We start from the raw sequence: 22346 nt of genomic DNA, 5'->3' as shown, positions 1-22346 counted from the left end.
CGCCCGGGGCCTGCGGGGGAAGCGCCTGGGGAGCGCTGCAAACCGCGGTTTCTCTCCGTTCCCCTCCTTATTAGGTAGCGAAGCGCTCCGGCACCGCCGCGGTTCCGGCATCCGGCGGAGCGCTGCCGGGCTGGGGCCGCCCGCTGGCTGCAGGCAGCGCCCGCTGTGCCGCCCGGCCCGGCCCGGCCGCCCTTTGTCCCGGTGCCGGCTGCCCGGGGCTGTGCCCTGCCGCCGGGCTTTGTTGTTGTGCACGGGCAGCAACACGCCCAGCGCCGGCACGCTGCTGTGCCGTGCTGCACGGAGCTCCGGCCACGCATCAGCATCCCCCCGCGGTGCCTTCAGCCGCACGGCGTGCTGCAGGGCGCAGCTTTCCCTCTGTTGTTGTTGTTGGTTTTTTTTTTCCCAATCTATCTAGAAACAGAAGTACGACTGATTGATGCAGTTCTATTGTGGAGGGGGAGTGCTGTGCATCGCTGTGGGTTTTTTTGTTCCCGGCTGCGTGTCAGGAGCATGCCCATTCAGCCCATTCATGCAGCTGTGCCGTGGATTAGACCCAGCAAGGAGGATGGCAGCGGTGTGGAGGAGTGACATTTGCAATGCAGCACTCTGCGGCGCGCTTTCCACTTTGCCGGTAGCACCTCTGCTTTCGTTTCAAGCTGAGCCGTACCCAGATTGCTCTCCCCCCCCCAAACCGTGCCTTTCTAAGCACACAGGGTTGGGTTTTCAACGACCCATTGAATCATCCCCTCCTTCGGGGGAAGAACGGGTTCCTGTGCACTCAGCATGCTGTGTTGCAGCGGATAGGTGTGCAGGCTGCAAACTGTGCACACGAAGGAAGCAGATGGGGTGCTGCTGTGATTTTTCAGTGGTCGCTTGTAGCCACAGTCAGCACTCAGTGTCTCTTCTAAGCATGCTGTTGGCATCACTCCGTCTTCTAGCGAGCTGCCTTTCAAACATCGTTGTGTTTTTCGAGTTAAATCTTCGTGCTTCTTGCATCTGTCGCTTCTGGGATGAGCTCCAAGCGAGAGGCAGATTCGGTGTAATGGCAGTGGGGTGGAATGCACAGGAGGGTAAAATATCAGCGTTGCTCAGAGATATGGCAGAGCTGGGAGAGGCCTGTGCCCGGTGGCTGCCCCGTGCATCATGCCGAACTTTAATGGCAGGGACTTTAACGACTGTGTCATTAAATGCCTCGTTACAGCACGGAGTTGCGTGTCGGTGATAGGAGAATTTATGTTAATGTTTTGAATTTGATTATTGATTCCCTGGGAATGTAATCAGCCTGGATGCCAGCTTCCTAGTTGGAAGACGTGAGCAAAACACTTCCTGGCCTGGGTTTTCTCCTCGGTGAGGTCATTGCTGCACCACTCCCAGGACCAGGAATGTCCTTTTCTGTGAACTCACAGGCACATTTTCGCTTGACTTTTTAAGCGTGGTTTTGTTTGTTTTGGTTTTGTTTTCCTGAGGGCTTTGGTGATAATCTCAGCCCTCCCGTAAGGATGCGTGGAGCAGAACTCGCTGAGGATTTGAAATGCCCCAGTTTCGGCATTGCAGGGCACAGGCACAAGGATTAATGGCTGTGCTCTCTTTTAGTTCTCCCCCTGCAGCCTCCCCCACCTAGAAGTTTGGGTCAGCAGCGAGGCAGAAAGGCTTTGGGCTGAGAGATGTGTCTCAGGACAGCTGGGGGTGAGTGCTGCAGGCTCCAGATGTGCACGTGTCGCAGGGATCGCTTTCTGTGCTCTCAGTTTGCTGCTGGGATTCTCTCCTTCTGGTTTTCCCATTTGAGTAATGACACAAAAATGGGTAATTCGAGTTGTTGTGAGGTGCTGGCTGCTCAGTGGGTGTCTTCAGGTCGTGGTGATGCTGGGGTGGGCTCACCCGGTGTGTGGGGTGCTCCTCTGCAGCAAGCATTGCCAAGTTCTTCCTGGTTACAGCATCGTGGCATTCACGCTGTTGTAAATCAGCCCTGTCGTTTCATGTAGTGAACAAAAAGTGGTCAGAACGAGCAGCAGGATGAGGCTGGAGGTGGTGGTTTGGCATGAAATGGGAGGTGGCTGCTCAGGCACTGCTGTGTGCTTGTTTGGTTTTTCTCTGCTTCTCCCGTGCAGTTCCTCGTGCTGTTAAGGCAGATGCAATCTCTTAGCAGCGGTCATCCTTGTCACCAAGCACTCCTGAATGGGGGCAGACCTGTGATGGAGTACCATAACGGCTCTGAAATGTGGCCCTGCAGGGCAGGAGCTAGCAAGGAGTTAGACAGGAATAAGGGAAATGGTGTCTGCTCCTGGAGGGGGGGAGCCCATCAGTGCTGTCAGCCTGGCACATTGAGATACAAGAGGTCTCCCTGCTTTGGAGGAGACAAAATCCAGCGTGGGCTCTTGGGCCATTTTTCTCCTTTTCCGTTGATGATTTAGATACCAAAGAGGAACGGTCTGCATAGGAGAGAGGATGATTTCAGCATTATCACTTCATCACTGTTGCTTTCTCTTTCTGCCTTTTCCTTTTGGGCCACTAAGGAGCAGTAGGTGATGAGTTCCTCGCCTGTGATGGCTGTGCGGAGGGCTGGGCTCGCAGGGGAAGCTGGAGGTGGTTGGCTCAGCTACAGTGCTGCTGCTTGGCACTGAGCTGGGCCTCCTCATCCGTCTTAATTGGGTTTTCCTTGGTTTCCATTTTAATAATTTGATTTGGAAAAGCAGTGGAAATAAAATTAGGGTAGCGGTGGGGTCTGACTTAGAGCGATTACGTCGAGCCTGCTGCGGTCGCTAGCAGCTCTCCTCTGCAGCCTCGGCCGTTTGTGTTGAAGTCAGATCCCTTTTGGAGGGTTCTTGCTCTTCTCGTGGCTCTCCAAAATAGGTGCAGACCATCCCCACATGCGTTCCACCTGCAGCTCCAGGATCTGGGATTTTGGGTCGTCCGAGTGCTCTGCGACGTGGGAACTCGGTCCCTGTTCTGCATGTGGTTGCCATAGTGACTGTGCTCTCCGGTCCCTGGGAAGCTCTTATTTATCTCACGTAAATGCATCAAATGCCACCTTGCTTCATGCTGCATCTGGCAGGGCAGGGATTTGACATCCTCTGGTCCTGCGAATTTGGATGTTGGGTGTGTGTCAGGCACAGTCAGCCAGGCTGATAATGGAGGTAATTAGCACCACCAGGGATTAGCAGGCAATAAGGAAGGCAAGCTGGAGTAATCGCTCTGCTCCCAGGATCCGGCCAGTCACTCAGCACTGGGGTGGCCGTGGGCACACACGTGGCAAGGAAAGCAGCACTGATGTCTCAGAAATGCTTTTAGAAATGGTTCTTCCACTCACTTGAAGCACCCAGGCCTCTCACAGCTGTCAGTCCTTGCTGGTATCCTGAACACGCGGTGCTTTGGGGTGTATGCTCAGCTCTGGGTCGTGGTTTTCACTGCACTGAGGCCAGGCAGCCTTGCAAACCTTCCTTGTTTCTGAGAAACAAGAAATGGGAGGTCATGTATTCTGCTGGGTTCCTCAGGTGCGGGGTCGTGCAGCTCTGCTTGCACCAGCACACGCCGTGGTGTGTGCAGGTAATCCTGCTCAGCTGAATTCATCCATTGATGGAAGCACGGCGGTGAGGAATGGAGTCAGTGGCCACAGAGCTGCCTCGTTCAGAACAGGAGGAGGATCAGTTGAATTATTTCTTCTTTTTGTGAGTTTTCAGTGGTTCTGGGGCGGGGGGGGGGGGGGGGAGGGGAGAGCGATGCTCATTTTCGATCTGCCGAGGTCGGTTTGCGAGGCAGGAAGAGATGGGGAGCCAGCTCACACAGAGCCCGGCTGCCAGCCCTGCTTTGGTGCAGCATGGTGTGGAGGCACAGCTGTGCTCTGAGCTGTGTTGTGCCTCCAGCATCTCTTTTTGTGGCTGCCTCTGGAGCCATTGGTTCAGGCTCTGCACAGCCTCTCGCAGTGCTGCAGTGCCCGGATTCGGCCTCCTGTTTCACCGTGCTTTGGATGCTCGTGTGTTATCTCTGCACTCCTCGCTTTGCTCCCTGATGCTTCTCTGGGGCCAAAGGTTATCTTTCAGTTCCTTTTATGTAGTGCTTGCCACGTTGGTCTACAAGGGGAGCTCCGAGGCACTATGAAGGATCACAGGAAAACCAGCTGGGGCTTATCTCGCTGCGGTGCTGCCTGTTGTTTTGGCTGTTCCTCCTGCAGCGCTGTAAATGCCACAGGAGCAATGTTGGAGGGTTGAAAGCTGAGGCTGTGTGCGCTGTGAGACAGCAGGTAGGTAAAGCTTAAAGGTCACCAGGGGCTGAGATTCCTGCCTGCCTTGCCTGCAGCCAGGCCGTGCACATGTCACCAGTGCTTGTGCCAGGCACTGGTGTGAGCAGAGCAGCTGCAGGACAGGGATGCTTAAACTCAGCCCTTGGTTCAAGGGAATGTTGGAGGGATGTAGTGGTACCGTGGGATAGGGATCTAAAATGGACTCGGCAGATTGACCTTATCACTCTCTGCAGCTAGGTGGGGGTCAGCCTCTTCTCCCACACGACGATGGTATGACAGGAAGTGATCTTAATGAGCACCAGGGGAGGTTTGTGGCAGATATTAGGAACAATTTCTGCTCCAGAGGAGTGGTCAAGCACAGGCTGCCTAGGGAAGTGCTGGGGTCAGCATCCCTGGAGGTGTTCAGGAAATGTGGAGATGAGGCAGTGAGGGACAAGGCTACTGGGTGTGGTGGGGGTATGGGGTTGGGCTTGATGATGACATGCCAGTTCCAGCTGTGAGAAGTGGGATTCGTTCTGCAGCATTACAATCTGAAATGCATTCACGTTTGTCCAGCCTGAACCTTCTGTGTCTCTTCTGCTGAGGATATCGTCTTGCCTTTGACAGTTCTCACAGATGGGTTTGGGTTGGGAGGGACCTCCAAGGTGATCTCGTTCAGTGGGGCTGGGCTGTTTGCACCCGGTCCCTCTGAGTCACACTTGGCAGCTCGGCTGTCCTGGCTGTGCTGAGCTGACGTTTCTGCTTTATTTCGAAGTGGTGAGGAATTTGTGTCCCGGCTGGCTTCGTGTTTATAGCAAAGTGCTTGCCGTGGGGTTGGGTTTCCTGGTGGGGCTCAGGCTGTGGTGCTGCTTTGGAGGATGCTTCATCCCTGAGATGGGTTTTCTTCAAAGCATCTTCGGTGTCTGTAGTTCTGTGGTGCAGCTGGGTGCTGTGATGTGTTGGAATTTTGGAGGCACAGAAAGTGGTCCATCAAATCCTTCGGTGATTCCTCCTTTTGATAAATCTTTGGGTTTTAAGGCATGATCCATGTAGCTGTAAGCCAGGAGAAGCAGTGTAATGTTCCCAGTAATGTCTTAAGGCTACAGAGGTTCAACAGGAAACATGCTTTCCTTACAAAACACCGTGTTAATCACATTACCTTTGTGAATGCATCCCTTCTTGACATGCCTGGAATGGGAAATCCTGCTCGTGTTATTCTTTGTGTTGGGCTCCCAGCACCCAGGTGCTGCTTCTGTTTGGCCTTCCAGCATAGGCTCATCACTGAAGATGATGCATTCCCACATCAGGAGCTGCTTTGGGTCCAGTGGCCACTGATGAGCTCCTGTCACACACAGGCTCACGTTTGCAGTTTGCTTCATTTGGGGACCTAAGACTGATTCAAAGCTGCAGGAGAAAATACAGTCCTTTCTCCCTGGTAGGGCTTGGTTGTGCTATAGGAAAGTGCTTGTGCCTTGGCTCATTAGTTGGGAACTGCAGATGTGGTGAACTCCAGCTGGATGATGAGGCCAATGGTTTGGTAAGAAATGAATGAAGGTCTGGTGAGGAAGAGCTCTTTCTGCATTCATAACCACCATCCTTTGCTGCTACGGTGCCTTTCCCCCAAAGCTCATCTCCCAGGTTAAAAGGGAGAAGAAAAGCCTTGTGGTACGTCACTCAGAAATACGAATGATCTCAGAAGAAGCTTCGTGTAACCTTCAAGAGAGCAGAAGAATTCAGCAAATCCGAGCAGCAGCCTCGAACAGATTGGTACTTCCCCGTTAGCTCTGCTGCACTGATAAGAGAACTAGGTCAGCTGTGTGGAGCAAGCATTTTATCTGCATACTTCTCTTAACAGGGATCCTGGAGCTTGGCTGTCAGAACAGGCTGGCTGACTTGCAGCTCTGCACAGCGGGCTGTGCTCTCTGTCTTGTGTTTTCCTTGGGGTCAGAGTGTGGTCTGAAGCCCTGTTGCTCCCTGCTTTGTGGGCTGTGCTGCTCGTATTGTTGAGGTGATGCATTCAGTCCCCAGGGGTGTAAGTAGCATCTTCCATACACTGGTGTGACGTCTCTGGCTGAAGTTCATAGGGTTGTTGTTCAGTACTGGAAGTGTGTTGCTGTCTCTTGGCAGTAGATGAGCTTACGGTGTGTGCAAAGAAGCATCTCTGGTGTGTATTCCAGTGGAGAAGAAGGGAGGCTTTAGGAGGTGAGCATGGGGAAGGCACGTGTTTTGTGCCATCATGAGGTCTTATCCTGGGTTTTAATGCTTTCTTCTTTGCTTTGCTCTCCCTCGTCTTTGGTTGTTACACGGTTTTCATTTTTATGAACCCTTTTTGTCCAGTCTGTATGAAATTGCTGTCATCCACATATCCCCAAACACATCACTCATCGATGCCTGCAGCTTGACAGACGGTGTTACAAAGGATACAGGTCAGCAAGGAGGTTTGGCTGGAGGCTGCTGCTGGGATTGGGCAGCAGCAGAGCGCCCACTGCAAATCACAGTAAAATGATGTGATGTTAGACAATGGAGGTAAAAGCTACAAACCAGTGTGAGTAATAAGGCTGTGTACCCAAGAAGATGAAGGTTCCCAGGTATGCAATTCAGGTAAGAATATCCACTGCATCCCTGCGTGCTCTTGAGAGGAGCATCAGCTGCAGTGTGGTGGATGTGTGCACAGAGCAACCTCCTCAGAGTGAGTCCATTCCCAACAATATCCTGAGCTCTTCATGTTCTAGCAGTGTCAGCATGACTGTTTCCTGGGGCACAGCTCTGAAAAAACAGTCGTATCAAGTATTTCACAGCTCAGAACGAGCACCTTGCACTTTGTCCAGGACTGCAGTCCCAGCTTATTTCAAGTTCGGGTTGCCTTACATCTTTTTGAGTGTGCTGTGCAGTTGAGAGATATAATCAAATTCCCTGGTAGTTTGTGGCTTAGGTTCCCATCCCAAAATAGAATCTTGCCAGTGGTATAACAGCTGGAAATTTCAGTATTGAGTTCAGATTCCAGCTTTTTGTCTTTAAAACGAAGTGAAATCAGATGGCAGAGTCTTGCTCAACCTAGACTAAAGTAACCAAAGACTGAAAATAATCTGTGCGCAAATACGATGTATTTTGGAATTGTGGCCATCTGTAGTAGTGTTCACCCTGGGTTTAAATAACTCTGAACGTCTGAAAACAAAAGTTCTGTCAGCAGTGGGCTCAGTACGAATCGATTTGAAAGGATGCACCATAGAGGCGATGGTGTGAAGTTCTCAGTGTAGAACTGAGTCGAGGGGTTCACAGCAGTTCCCTTTTTTAGCAGAGCTTTCGTGCAGGGTGGTGGGGCGAGCTGCAGTTTTTGTGGTCGTGTAATCTCGTGTTTTTCTTCTCTGCTTCCACCCTGCCTTGGGAAGGGAGATGAGCTCCTGCAGCCTTGCTGGTGCTGTGCTGCTTCTTGCACTCTGACTGCCACCGTGCATTGCAGCCTGTCCCAGCCAGCCCAGCTCATGCTTGCCTGGGCGTCCCCTGCAGGTTGGCACGCTGCTTTGGGTCAGCGATGCATGCCTTTAAAATGATCTGGCAAGCTTTTCTTTTCACTGGATGCTTCTTCCGAGATGCTCCTAAGGTGCTGTCCTGTGCAGTATGGTAAAGCTGTGGAGCATTTGTCTGCAGGCAGATGTTTGTGTTGCACACAGTGCACACGCATGGCTTGCAGAGCATGTGCTGAGGTTGCACAACCCAGCACTCCACGATGATGAAATGCCAGCGTGCAGCGGTTAGGAAATACCTGGGCAGTGCTGAGCTGCTCCCTTCCTCACGTGTTGGGATGGAGCAGTCACACACCCACCGTCCCCATTGCTGGGAGGGAACTGTGGGGTGACAGACTCGCAGAATGGTTGGGCTGGGTTAGAAGGGACCATAAAAGCCCATGCAGTGCCAACCTGTGCCATGGGCTGCTAGATTGTGCTGCCCAGGGCCCCACCCAACGTGGCCTTGACCACCTCCAGGTGTACCTCACCACCCTCCCAACATCTCACCTACATCTTTCCTCTTTTAGTTTAAAACCGCGCAAGAAGTGTGCTCGCAGGGTGTGGGCAGGAGGAGCAGCACAGGGCTCGTGCCCCCTGCTCCTCATCTGTGCACTGTACAATGGTCAGAGTGATCTGCAGAGGACATGGCTGCATTCATGGGGTTCTGTGGTGCTTATCTCAGCCACGTCCAAATGCTCTGCAGATGCGGCTGTGTGTGGCAGTGAGGATGCTCTCTCGTGTGTGCAGGAACATCGGTGGCCTGGTTATTGGTTTGGGTCCTTTCTGATGGCTTTTGTGAAGGTTTCAGCTCTGAGCACTCCTCACTTCTGCCCAGGTGCAGGCATCTCACCCAGGTGCCTTCAGGGAGACCAGGTTTGATGCCCAAGGCGTGGGCTCGCTGTCTGGTGGCAGGGACACAAGGGACTCTCCATGTCACCAGCGAGGCAGGTGTCCCCTCGCAGTGGGCATCAGTAGTGATTTGCTCTGGTGACATTGCCTACAGTGCCTTGGTCTTTCTCCTTATCTGCTTTGCATTTGTTGATGGTTATCTGAGGCGGATTTATTTCAAAGCCACTGCTGAAGCACTGGAATCCCTTCAATAAAGCTGGTGCTGAACGGAGTTTGGGGCTTACCATAAACAGATGCATCTCTTGCTTATCTTCAAGTTTCCCATTTAAGGAAAAGCCCTGCTCCTTTCCAGCCCCAAAAACAGCAGCGATGTATAAGGAAGTGCCATTCTCCTGGCCTGGTTGCTCTGTATCCCCCTGCAGCCATAGGCTGTGGCTGAAACCAACCCTTTCTTTCAGACGTCGCTCTCTCCAGAAGGGATCACAATCACATGGGCTGAGCAGGATTTTGCCATTAGTGGGGGGTTTTCCTGTAAGTGTTCCCTAGCAGGATGTGTTTCCTCTTGCATAAGCAGCCTGAAAACCCTCCGAAGCCACAAAAATACATCTGTTGGCTTCTCTAGACAGATAAATCCTTTATAAACAGGAAAATGGGCAAACTCATGGCAACTCTTGTGACACATCGTGATGGGAGATCAGAAAGAAATGGAATGAAAAGTATCACTGTGCAAGCACGGCTGATGGCATTCTGCATTTCTGAGATCCTTTTAAAGGCTGAAACAAAGGCCGGAGCCTGAACCGTACGGTGGTGGGAGACGGAGCTGAATGCGAAGTAAAATTCAGCTGGAAGTCACTTGATGTTTGGGGAGGAGAAGGCTGAAAGCAGAAGGCTCTTTTTTGTGCCCCACAGAGGACATGCAAGATGTCGGTGCCCCCGAGCAGGTCCAGGCGATCAGCTCAGGCTCGGAGCTGTCAGCACTTCTATTGTCGCTGTCTTTGCTGAGGGCTGTAACTCTGGCAAAATTCAAACTCCTTTCAGCTCCCAGCAGTGAGGCCTTAAATCCTCCCAAAGTTGTGCTTAACCAAAAAGAAAAAAAAAAAAAAGCATTTCCTGTCTAGCAAGTGTACGAAGAGCGTTCCAGCTCCTCAGCTCAGATTCAGTGGCAGCGACCACGATCTAATTATCCTTCCCTTTTGAAAGCTTAACACTGAGTCTGCTGCCCAAGCCCAGCCCAGTTTGGCCACGGATGCGCTGCGGCCACCAGAAGCCTTGTGGGGTTTTGCAGATGCTGAAGGCTGCATCAGTCTTTCCAGACATCGGATCAGCTTTCGTTGCTGGCATTTCACCGTGTGATCCTGCAAGTGAATGGGCTGAGTGCTGCCCTGCCTTCAGCCTCTGCTGGTGGATCTGTCCCAGCCCAGCTCCCGAAGCCATCTGGTCCCGTTCCCTGCAGCACACGGGGACACGCACGGCCCCGTTCCCCGACCTCGGGTGTCTGCAGGGACGGAGCTTCCAAATTCTCATTCAGTGGGTGGTGGTGGAAGAGCGATCCTTCGCACTTCAGTGCTGAGAGACAAATTAGGATGCTGAACGCTCTTCACATGTTAACGAGAGGCTGGCACAGGGAGACGATGACTCTTGTCGGTGCTCAGGATCGAGCTAACCCTGTGTTGTTTTCCACCTGCCCGCTTTCTGAGCTGTGCAGGAAGATCCGTGCTTGCTGCTCTTTATAGCTGGAGCCCGCACATTTATTTTATTTTTTTTTTCCCCCACTTCTCTTTGGAGAGCAGCCAGATCAAAATGGCTGTGATCCAAAGCCAAGAATCACTCCCTTTGCTATGGAAATGAAGGCTCGGAGGCTGTTCGCCATGTGTTCATCACTGAGAGCTCCTGCTAAGAATGATGAGCTGTAGGTGGGGGAAGAGGGCAGCAAAGGTGTGCTCGAACAAATCGGTTTGGAACAGACGGGGATATTTTGGGATACATCTGGCTCCCCGTGTTTTTAAATGTCGGTTGTGGAAGACAAGAAATGTACCCTGTCAAATGGTAAAAAATTCTGTCAAATGGTAAAAATGAGGGAAATAGTGCAGTAGGATTTTATTATTGGAAAAAATAGCATGCCTGGGAGGAACTTTCTCTCTTGTGTTCTGGTACTGATGAAGTGAAGGAGAGGTATAATTACCCAAGCTACACAAACAGTCCCTCTTATTAACTACCCTATGCACGTTCTCAGCATTAAAGCAGCCGAATCACAAAGCCCCTGCGTGTGCCATATGTTGACAGTGGGCACTTTGCAGCACGTTAACTCTGAGCCCTCGCTTTACCTTCCAACACATCAGATTTTAATCCTGGTGCACAGTGGGATGAGAACAGGCCGCGTTCCCACCATGGAACCAGTGCGGCCAGTAAGGTGTGTGGCCGTACTGGGGTCAGGGCCCCACGCAGCACTAATGGCTCGCTGGGAGTAGGCCCAGCCTCTCTGCATCTATGCAGTAGATGAGTAACCGGGTGCGGAGCTGCGTTTCTTTCATGCAACATCCCCGCCGGGCCTCAGGCAGCAATGGGGCGACATGTTTCGTTTCCTTCGGGCATCTTGAGCTGCTATCCGCTTGGGTCGGGCTTTGCTGAGAGCACAAAATGGCGGCGGTGGGCCGTGCTCGTGTCGCTGCTGCTCCGCGCTGTCGTGGCTGTGCCCAGCCCGCAGCAGCCCCGTGGTTTTGAGTGCAACGTGTGGCAGAAGGCGCGTTGTGCAATCCCGCTAAGCCACACAGGAAACCTGAGTTCACCCGTAACGCGGCAGCGGTCGTTGTTAAGTTGCGCTTTTTCCATCTGGGGGTCGTGATCATTCACAGCGATTTTAAAAATCGACCTTTATTTACTTATTTTTTCCCTATAAACTGCACAAGCGGTGGCACGGGATGCACAGAGAGGCGGTGCTGCCCCGTCCCTGCACGCAGCCGTGGTCGTAGGACGGGGCTGTGGGTGCCCCTGTGCATCACGCAGCCTTTGGGGGTCCCTTCCAATTCAAACCATCCTGCGTGTCTGTGATAACAAAATGGTGTTCGTGGAGCTTCTGTAGCTCCACAATGACTGAATCCATTTGGGAGATCGGACCCCTGTGGGGGCCGGGGTCGGCGGGGCTGCGCGGTGCTCAGGAGGATGGAGTGCAGAGCAGGCACAGCGCTTTTCTCTTCCACCGTAGCTGTCTGCGACGCCACTTGTAACGTTTTTCCCCTCTTCAAACACCGTGTGACTGCTGATTTCCCAGCTCTGATGAGTGCTTTGCTCCAGTTTTGCAGCTCTTTGTCGCCGTTCATTTCTGGTAACCTCGCTACAAACGGTGCTGGTTCTGCAGTCTGCGTCTGCGATGCGTGCGCAGCCCTCCGTCACCAAAAAGCAGGGGTGCACTCACAGCCTGCCCAGCCTCTCCCACGGGCATCAGAAGGGGTGTGCAGGGAGCAGCTTCGCAAAGCACTGTGGCTTTCCCAGCTCCGCTTCCACGTGGGGAGCTGGTGGGAGGCGAGGCGGGAGGTGGATGCGTGCCTCCAGGGCTGGGATTCACACGAGGTCCCACACCTGAGTCTTCATCCAGCAGTGGAATTTTCCGTGCTGGTCAGTCTCCTATTTTAACTCAAGCCTTCTTGAAAATCCTTTTCTCAAGAGAAGTGCTACAGACACGCTAAGTTAATTTGAGTCATTAGGTTGTTTCCATTACTCCTTTCTGCCTAGGAAACTTAACTTTATTATTTTTTTAGTGAGATTTTGGAGTTAGAAGAAAGAAGGGGAAGCTGGCTGACATGTGGAACCACTTCACAGGAACACCGGATTTTGAGAGCTTGCGTTTTTATTTACATCTTCTGGACCCTGTCTGACTTGAAAGTAAACAAGTTCAATCCGAGACCAGATTTATCCCTGAAAATATGCGGAGACTTGTCTAAAAACTGCTTTCAGGATTAGGGACTTCCTTTGGTGCAGAAAGAGCGTCTGCAATAGCAACGCTGCCACTCCAGCAGCGAGCTCCTTCTGCGAAGCAGCCCTGAACTGTCGGGCCGTGTCGGGGACGAGCTGGTCTGTGTTGTTTTTTGAATGCAAAACAAGTTGAGAACCGAGCAGGTCTGCAGGAGCCAGTCCTCGACCCGAGGCGTGCAGCTCACCACCCTCTGCCGTTCCTTTCCTCCACAGACACAATGAGGCGAGTGGTACGACAGAGCAAATTCCGGCACGTGTTCGGCCAGGCGGTGAAGAACGACCAATGTTACGATGACATCCGCGTGTCCCGTGTCACCTGGGACAGCTCCTTCTGTGCTGTGAACCCCAGGTTCGTGGCCATCATCGTGGACGCCAGCGGCGGCGGGGCCTTCCTGGTGCTGCCTTTGCACAAGGTGAGTGCTGCCGAGTCTGTCAGAGGGCTCGGCTTTCCCCTGTGGCTTCTCACTGCTTGTTTGCGCTGCGCCTGCGATGTCTGTGCTGTGTTGTGACACACGGTGCTCGGTCGCGCCGGGTAAGAACACGTGTGATGCTGCTGGAATCACAACAGCGTTCAGCGCAGTCAAGAAGTGGTTGGCTTGAGGGATCTAAAACAAATCTCAGGGGTTTCTGAGTAGAACTCGTGCTCCTCTGTGCTAGCTGCAGTCAGGTTTTTCTGCCATCAAGCTCCCTGAGCTTTGTGTGAAATCAAACGCAGAGCGGGGAGGGCTGGGTGGCACAGCCCTCGTGCCCATGGCACAGCTGCTCTGGCTGCTGCTTGTCCGGTCATTACACTTCTGGTGTGTGGTGTGAGGTGAGAGCTGCTTCAGTAAGGCAACAGCTCCAGGGCTGTTGCAGCCCTGCAGTCCTCCCAGCCTGCTGTGTCTGTGCTCTGACATCACAGCCAGGCCTTGCTAGCCCTGACATGGAAAGGAGCTCTGCTTCATCTGTGCCTATCCCTTACTTTTCTGTGCCAAATGCTGCTCACGCTCCAAAAATAATCTTACATTGAGGCTTTATGTTCAGTGTACTCCTCTTTCCTTTGAATATTTTTGTAGCTCCTCAGGCCTATGCTTCGTAAAACACACAGAAAAGCTAGGTTGCTGCCCACCAGCTATGAGAATGGCTGCATCAAATAGCTGGAGGAGGCTGTAAAGATGGGCATGGAAATCTTCCTGGCAGTCTCATCGTTTTACGGTATAAAAGTGTACGAATGAGCAGGAGCAGTGTCTCAGACTGAAATAAATTCTATAAATTCATTTTGCCCCCAGGTATCACGTGGAAAAAACCACAGTGCATCTTTCATCCTTGCAAGAGAGTGCTGCTCCCCTCTCCCTTTCTGATGCACTGGCTTTTACCACATTCAAAATACAACAGCGTTAACCTGAAAATCTTTGACAGGAGGTTGGCCACCCCGATCCCTTCGTGTGTTCGTAGTTAAAAACAAAAGTGAGAAGCATCAAACCGAGATGCGTTACTTCATCTCGGTCATTTCTTTCCACGGGAATTTTTTCTCCTTTGAACGTTAGCAATTTGTAAGATGGATAGCTCGATGAGATAGAAGGGAAATAAATGTCCTTAAGAGTGATAGGGTGTAAATTCTTGCCTTGTTAGATAGAAGCAGTAGTGCAGTACTGATACAGACTGATTCTAATACAAACTTAGAGCTCGAGCTGTAATGTTTTGATGGTGTTGCTTTACGGGAGCAGTCAGATTTGGGTTCATAACCTTTTAGAAAAACAGTTCTTTCCAGCAGAGGAGCAGCAGATCAGGAAGCGTGCTCTGTGGTGTGTTCCAGCATCTCCTGGTGTTTCCTCATTCTTTCAAAACCTTCCTATTTTTCATTTGAGATGGCGTTTTGTACGGTGTGAATAAGAAACAAAAGTTAGTATTCCTTCTTAGTAACGTTTTGTCTTTGTGACCCTCACGCCTCTCTTGGCCATACTCTCCACAGGTCTTGTCTGTTATCAGCCCTTTTTCCCAGCTGTGTGTGCAGATCTGCCCTGTTGTAAATAGCAGCAGTGACCAGAAGTGAGTACAGCCTTCTGATGGGGAGTGCATCACGGAGCAGACGCAGCCAGTTCTCACTTCTGCCTTGCTAGCACTGACGAAGCAAGCCAGCCCCCGGGCTCTCGTGTAGCTCTGCTTTTTGCTCATCTGCACAGCAGCTCTTTGCAAGCATTCTGGGTTGTGCTGCCCTCAAGCTGCACATCCTGCTCCTGCCCAAGCCTGGTGCTATGGCACAGAGCTGGGTTGGAAGCCCCTTGCTCTGTTGCTGTGGCATGGCATGCCTTGCAGCACAGCCCTGCCAGGACATGCTCCTATTTTTTCCCCTCGCTATGTTATTATTTGTTTTTTTTTTTCTCTCTTTCATTTAATTATTTCTCCTGTCATCCTTTGCCCTCAGTTCTGTCTCCATCCATATTCCCACCCTGTTTTCCATTTCCCCAGTGTCCCCGTATGACAAGCACGGCTGGTTGCTGAGGACTGCTGCTCTTAAATCCCCCAGCCTGACGCTTTCTGTTGCAGCACAGCACGCTGTGGCCCATGCTCTATCGCTCCCCCTGCTCCTCTTATTTCTTCCTCCGTGACTGCTGACACTTGTTCTTTCAGCTCCCCAAACAGCCCCCATTCCGACTTCGGATTGAGTCCGCTTAGCACAGGTGCTTGAGTTCTCACAGCACGGTGCTTGCTGTTCCCTTCTGGGGATGAAAGCAGTCACTTTTACACCTTGCCTTTGGTATGCTTTTAACGTTTAACACCTGATGGCGTTAACAGCGCAGGAAAGGCAGCCCCCCCTCTCACAGTCAGACCTCCGGGAGCTGTCAGCACGGCCGGGGATGCGGGAATAACACGGGCTCGTGCACTTCACCCTTCCTGGGCGCGCTGTGCACCGCGGGCTGTGCCGGCTCCGGGCCGCGCACGTGTCCCTCCCCCGCCCTTTCCCGCGCCGCTCGCGCGCGTTCCCGCTCCCGCCGCAGCGGCACTGCGGCGGCCGCGGCTTTTTACCTTATATGGTCATGACAGCGCTCGGGGCCGCCAGCAGCCGCCACGCTGATTGGCGGAGGCGGAGCGGCGGCGCGGCAAGTGCGCGCCGGTTAACCCCTGCGTGACCGCGGCGGCAGCGGAGCCCGGGGCCCGGCCGCGGCTGCTTTGTCCTGTCGCCCTGTGCATGTGGGCCTTCGGGAGCCGCCGTTCCTTGTGCTAGCGGGAGCCTTCAGACTTGCTGGGGATTGCGGTTCCCGCGGGTTAGCTGCCTTGCAAGAGCGAGCCGTGGATAAAGTGCTTTAATCCGTATCCATTACAGAGCGCGGATAATAGGCTAATCGCCGCGAGCCGCGCGGGTCGGGGAAAAACAGTGGGAATCGTGCACCTGCTGGAGGCTGCGTGTGATGCGTGCAAAGCGGGACTGATCCTGAGCCCGGTGCGTGCAGTGGGGGCGTACCCCAGCCCCACAGGCACGCTCCAGGCAGCTCACTGGGAGCCTGGCTTCCTGCATGATGCTCACAGCATCTCCATGGAGGAGAAACTGGGGGTTTCCCGATGAGCTGGAGAGCATCCCCCCCCCCCCCCCCCCCCCAACTTCTGCCTTGCAAAGAAGAAAATGCCACTGCTGGTTGTTCTGAGCTGCGGCAGAGCACCAGCCGTTGCACGAAGCCTGCAGAAGGGGAAGTGCTGCCTTTCTCCGGTGCAACTGTGGGCTCCTTCTGTCCCTCTGAACACTGCAAAGGAATTTTTTCCCCCCCTGAATTTTGCTCAGATTCTCACACAGCCCCACGTAGTGGTGTGTGCTGAGTGGGAGGGATGAGAATTCAAGACAACTGTGCGATAGCTAGATAAAAAGCAAGATGTAACTAGTTTTCATTAATCACCATCAGCTTGTTTGCAACGGATCCTCAGGCGCTTGATGCACTAAGGAAGGGAGGGCAGGCCTTGAGGCCACGGAAATCTCACTTCACTGCTGTGACCAGAGGTGGAAGAGCAGTGCCCAGAGTGCATCAAGCTTTGCTCCATTGGAGTTTGCACAATTGGAGGTTGTCACGGAGGAAACACACAGCTCAGGAAGGAGGACAGGTAGCGGTCAGTTTGTCTTCCAGGCTGGGTGTTTGCAACCTGATTTCTTTCTTCAGACTTCTGCAAAGTGAGGGTGGTGAAATCGCTGCTGCTTGTGCAACTCGGTGCCACTTCCCTCTTGTCGGTGGTGAGCGTACCCCGGCCTGGGGGAAGCAGCTGTTCCCAGTGATATTTTTACCACCATCTGGGGGCTGCTTCCTGCAGCCAGTCGCCCTTTTCTGCCAAAGAAGCAGTTGTGAGGTGATCACGTTAATTGGTAAAGCTGCCCCTGTTAGGAATGGTTTTCCTGTGCAGCTTATCTGACCCCTCTGGATTTAATAACAGAGCTTTTTGTTCTCATCTATCAGTTCTTAAGGGCAGCCCACCCCTGCCAAAGGAGCCGAGCTTTGAGCGTGCTTCTGCTCAGCATCATCCAGCGTGCCAGCACTGATCCTCACGTTCACCTTTTTTGGCTTTTATAACTTTCCTCAAACTACAACTTTTAAAGCATCAAAAACTGTTACTGCAAAGTGTCGCTCGAGCAGAGCAGTAATGGATTTTGAGAAGGATTTAATTTCTTGAAGTCGTACTGAGTTAATTTGAAGCTGTGTATCAGCACTTGAGGTTTATTTAAAATCCTTAACTAATTAAAAGATTACATGAAAAAAAAATAAAAAGAAGCAAAACCAAACCCTCAAACCTGGGAGGATTGTGGTAGCACTTAATCAAGAATCCACTTTTGACCAACTCACCCCCCCCAGATAAATCCTAAAGCCCTTTTCTGTGTAGTGGCAGTGCAGGGGATGAGGCTGTTCCTGTTCGTGAATAACATCTCATTTTCCCTTTCTTTATACCCTTACTAAGAATCTTTTTCCATAGGTCACTCTCCCTAAGCTTGGTTCTGAGCAGCAGGAGGAGGTGTGCCCAGCTCCAGGGCTGGGACGGTCACCCCCAAGGGGCAGAGCTGTAATGCCAACCGTTTCTTCTGCGTATTTAAGCACAAAAAGTGAAGAATCTGTTCCAGAATGTTCCCTCCCTGCCTCCCATCTCCCATCCAGCCGTGTTTTACTGATGCATCCGTCGTTTTGGGGCAGTAAAACCCTTTGGGAGGGGCTGTCGTTCCTGGCCCTGCATCTATGGGAATCTTCCCCCTTGCTCTGGCTTCAGGATATTAAAGGGGTGCTGTGTTGGTGTTGCTAAATCCATCTCACATGGGGTGTTTTCTTGGCTTGGGGAGCTGACCCGTGACCTTGGTGGCACATGAGTGGCACCGGGGTGTGCCATAGTGGCAGGTGGGGATCACTCAACAACACTGATCCTTTAGCTCTGAAACATAGTGTTTTGCTTCACTTAACTGCCCCTTGAAGGCTTTCCATCTCAGCAAAATGCCTTTGGGATGAAAGCGAGCAGGCTTGGTGAACTCAAAGCGCTGCAGCACCCTGCAATTAGAGCTGCAGCCTGGTTATCTTTAGCTGTGGCTGCCGCCGCCACGAAGCACGAGCAGAGCTGGTTTGCACCACAGGACATCTCCAAGAAGAGGATCACTGGTTCGCTTCCTCTGTTGGTGCACAAGATACTCCAAATGCCACAAAACTGAATACCCAAAGCCTCGGTGGGGTGTTAGGAGGAGTCTTCCTCTGTTGTCTGAGATGTGCTCTGTCTTGTCAGCCTGTCACAGCTCTCCTCTTTGCTTTTCCCCTCCAGACGGGCCGAATTGACAAGTCCTACCCAACGGTGTGCGGGCACACGGGGCCGGTGCTGGACATTGACTGGTGTCCCCACAACGACCAGGTCATCGCCAGCGGTTCTGAGGACTGCACTGTCATGGTGAGTGGGCCTGCTTTCATGCCCTGAGCTGTGCTGCAGATGGGGCTTGTGTTTCTGAAGGCGAGCAGCTGTCTCGTGTCCTGATACGAAGCTAGAGTCCTTGCTGCTGGAGGAGTACTTAGGGGCATTCTCTGAAGCAGGTTTTGGTTCTGCTTGAGAGATGATGATGCCTTCTGCCCTGACATCCAATGTTCTGGTTTTCTCTTGGACAAATGGAAGAGCAGTTCTTCCTCTGGGGATCTGATGTTTGGGAAGAGAAGGCAGTGTGCCACTCAGCAGTGGCTTGGTGTGGTTTGCAGTACTTTACAGAAGGTGGAGGAGGTTCCTGGCCTCAGGAGTCCGAATGGATGCGGTGGTGTGTGCTGGAAAGCCTTGGGGATGAGAGGGGAGCAAGCCCATCTGCCTTCACAGTTGCTTCTGCCCTTGGTTTAGGGTTGAAGCATGCATCCTTTCCTCACAGGTTGCGAGTAGATGTCAAAAGTTTGGGATTTTCTATTTTTCTTTTAAGTATGCTAACAGTGATCCAATTTTTACACCTGCCAGCCTTGGTCCCCTGTTTTACCCACTGAACAATAGACGACCTTGCTCAGTGACGGATGTGGAATTCTGTGTATGCAAACACAGCAGAATAAGTGAAAGAAAATGCTTGTAAGATGAAATAATGCCAAATAACTTCAGTGATCTTTGGCCATATTTAGAAATGCTGTAGGCTGAATGTTATATTGAAATCTTATTATAGATCATGTCAGATAAATTCCTTTGCTTCTGTTCATCGTTAAAATGTTTGGGAGGGGATTCATCCTGAGTGGCTTATCCTGGGACAGCTCTTGCCTGTGATCTCTCTGTCTTGGAAGCTGAAGCATGTTAACAAAGCATACTATATTTAATATTAAACAAAACAACAAGCTGCTGTGTTTGTAACAGTCGCTACTGGGCTAGAACTGAGCTTTGAGGGATGCTGGTTTGTTCCTCTAGAATCTAGGAAGGCTGTGAGTCAGAACGAATGCTTTCTGAAACATGAGCATCAACAGAAGCAGACGAAGCTATAGTCCATAGCTGCTTTGGGGAGGCAAGATAAGTCTCTAATCCAAGTACAATGACAAGCATGTTGCAAGGCTCCAGAGGGACTGAATTATGTAGAAAAAACAACAGTGTTCAATTACAAGTTGTCCAAACTCTCCTGATGCACAGACAGCACCGTCCGCGTGCGTCGGAGCCCGTTGCTGAGCAGACAGCTCTGCAGGGCTTTGTCTGCCCCAGCATCACTGCCCATCTCATCCCCACACCCACTGCGTGTGGGTCTGGGAAACGGTGGCTTTGAGAGCAGAGGAGGCGAAAGCAAGCAGGACTGGCTGAAAGCTCAGCTGAGACTCCTCTGAGGTCCCGTGTAGTGTCTGGTGGGCAGGTCATCTGGGACACGTATGAACTGGGCCGGACAGAGAGCTGGAGATGGTAAAGAACACGCCTGGCCTGGATTGCTTGGGAGAGGAACTGGATGAGCCGGTGAGCTGAGCTGTCCCAGCTTTAATTGCTTGTCTGGCTTGGCACAAGTTGTTCTGCATCCTGTTTTCCTTGATTTTCTTCAGCAGAGGTTTTGGAGTGCTGCTTCCCGAGCAGCCTGGTGCTGAATTAACTTGTCTTGAGGGATATGAAGCACTTCTTCAGCTCTGAGCTGTTCATTAGCCAACACAAAATGCAAAAAAATCAGTGATGTGATGGAAGAAAACCACGTGGTTTCTGCAGAAGCACCAGCTGCTTTTAAAAAGTGTCTTAGGTAGTCAAAGGCCATCTGTACATTGGCACTAAGGATTCAGGATCTGACCCTGTGCCACAGGAGGACCCAGCAGTGTCAGCTATGCTCGTGGTGGAGGGGACAGCGTGGCTCTGAGAATCTGTCCAGCCAAGCAGTAAGCAAGTTTGATCTGTGAGGTGAAAATAGCTGGGAGCTGCATGTGGACAGGTAATTATTTGGGTTCACTGGGGCACTGGGAAAGCAGACATCTTTTTTTTTTATACCAATGGGGCATCCCCTGTCTCCTCTGCTCCACACTGCTCTCAGAAAGACTCCCTTGAAAACGCAGTGGCATGCAGATACCTTCTGTGGCTTCTCTTTGAAGAAAGATTCTCTTGTGCCAATAAATCAGGAATTACTGAAATATTCATGCTTGGTGCTCTGCTGAATGACTGTAATGTGCTGAAGGTTTTTAATTCAGCTGGAAAACGTTTGATTCTGGAAAGGCTCATAAATGGTATCAGATGGCCTTTGTCAGATCGGGATAATTCGCCTCATCAGAAGGTGAACACTAATGACCTTGATTTTAATGACCAGAGAAGAGTTCCTTCCGTGGAGCAAATTGCTTTGAAATGAAAGCAGAGCCCTGGCAGTGCCCTGCAGTGGTGGGGATGGCTGCTCTGGGTGCCTGCTCCTGCAGGGGTGCAGGTAAAACCCAGGGGCTCTTCCGTCTCGTGGTGCAGTGTGAAGGCCTCCGCGTGGGAAGCTGTGCAGTGCCTGATCCATCCCACTCGGGGAGGTTCCCACCCCACGCAGGAATGCTGGGCCGGGTCGCTCGGGAGCACACCCCGACCTTTTACACTCCTGGCTTTTTTGCAATACCAAGCAGGATTATTAGGTCGATAGTTTGTGTAATCTGCAGGGGATTACAGCGGCCTGCAGCTGCTGTAAGCTATAGGGGCTTTCCCTCATCCCCTTGAAGAAAAAAACAACCGTATCTCCGTCCTCCAGAGGCCTCTTAAAAATGCCTTCCGTTGGTTTCTGCCTGCAGTTCCCCCCTCTCCTCTCCCAGCCTTCACTTGCTGGTCCCCGTGGCTGGAGCTGTGGCTCTGAAAGCTGCCCTGGCTCAGCCCAGCTGGTGCTGCTCCACTTGTTTGTGAATAAATCCCATTTTCAAAGCTGCCCCTCCAAACAGCAGGACAGCCATCCGCCTGGGGCGAGGCCATGTGAATTCAGGGCAGAGCAGAGTGGAAGAACAGCTTTGTCTCTCCGAGGGGAAAAAGATGCTGTGCTCACCATCTCCAAGGGCTCCCCAGACACCTCGGGGTGAGCAGAGGTCTGGTTCCCTGCCTCTTCCTCAGCACAACATCAGCCTGTCTCTGGTCATCCTAACTGTCCTGGCCTTTTCATCTAGAGGAGAAGCATTTGGAGTGAATTCCAGGTCTTTTTCCTTCCTGTTCCTGTCCCAGCCGTGCCCCAGGCTGCACCCATGGGCCCTGCATAGCCCCCTCCCCAGCACTCCCACCCTCCCTGCCTGCCTCAGGCAGCAGCTCTTTCCTGCAGCACTGCATTAGCACTCAGAGTCATTAAGGCTTTGGAGGTGGTTCCTGTGAGACCTACGTAAAATAATTACACCAAGCACCAGTGCCAGTTTTAGCAGTGACTGTGAAGCTCTGCTCTGCTGTCAGCAGACGTGTGTTAGCTGTTGCTGCTGTCAGGCTTTCATTCCCTGGGCTGGCACGAACAAAGCTGCTTCTGTAAGAGCTGACAGCTCTGTAACCTGGAGCTCCCTCGTCCCAGGCAGGTGCGTGGACTTGTTGCAGTGAGCAGAGTGTATTTTGCTTTCAGATGGAGGCTGCAGTGCTGATGCTGCCGTGCTCTTTGTAAGGTGATGAAGAGGTTGACTGCTGGTGAAAGGCAGCACGTGCTGTCCTGGTGCTGTGGGTGCCACTGCTGCTGGGATGGCTGGGCAGGAGGACTGGGAGGGATTTGAAAGCCTGGAGGGTGCAGCTGTGCTGCTGAAATCATTTGGGGTTGTTTGGAGGTGAGGTGCCCTGGTTCTGAAATGCTCTTGGGGTCATCCTGCTGCCTCTGACAGCTCGCTGGGCGCTGCAGGCAGGGCTTGGCAATCCCTCTTCAGAAAAAGCAAACAATAGAAGGGAAGCAAATGTGCTGTGCTGCTGCCACCTACCTCCGG

General features: G+C 52.2%; 1 protein-coding gene across 4 annotated transcripts in view; it reads left to right on the top strand.

The window, feature by feature from the left end:
• CORO1C (coronin 1C) overlaps positions 1 to 22346 on the top strand; it is a 33531-nt gene that overhangs the window by 5189 nt on the left and 5996 nt on the right. For all 4 annotated transcript variants that reach the window (XM_065739300.1, XM_065739301.1, XM_065739303.1 and 1 more), the window contains exons 2-3: positions 12754 to 12953; positions 18295 to 18417. In XM_065739300.1, coding sequence (XP_065595372.1) covers positions 12754 to 12953; positions 18295 to 18417 — 323 coding nt within the window. The remainder of the gene's footprint in view (positions 1 to 12753; positions 12954 to 18294; positions 18418 to 22346) is intronic.

The sequence above is a fragment of the Cyrtonyx montezumae genome, unplaced genomic scaffold (assembly GCF_038088225.1).
Source record: "Cyrtonyx montezumae isolate F1298 unplaced genomic scaffold, pur_monq_1.0 scaffold_23, whole genome shotgun sequence".
In the NCBI taxonomy this organism is placed as follows: Eukaryota; Metazoa; Chordata; class Aves; order Galliformes; family Odontophoridae; genus Cyrtonyx; species Cyrtonyx montezumae.
The sequence above is the reverse complement of the archived record's forward strand: the minus strand, read 5'-3'. Positions and strand labels throughout refer to the sequence as shown.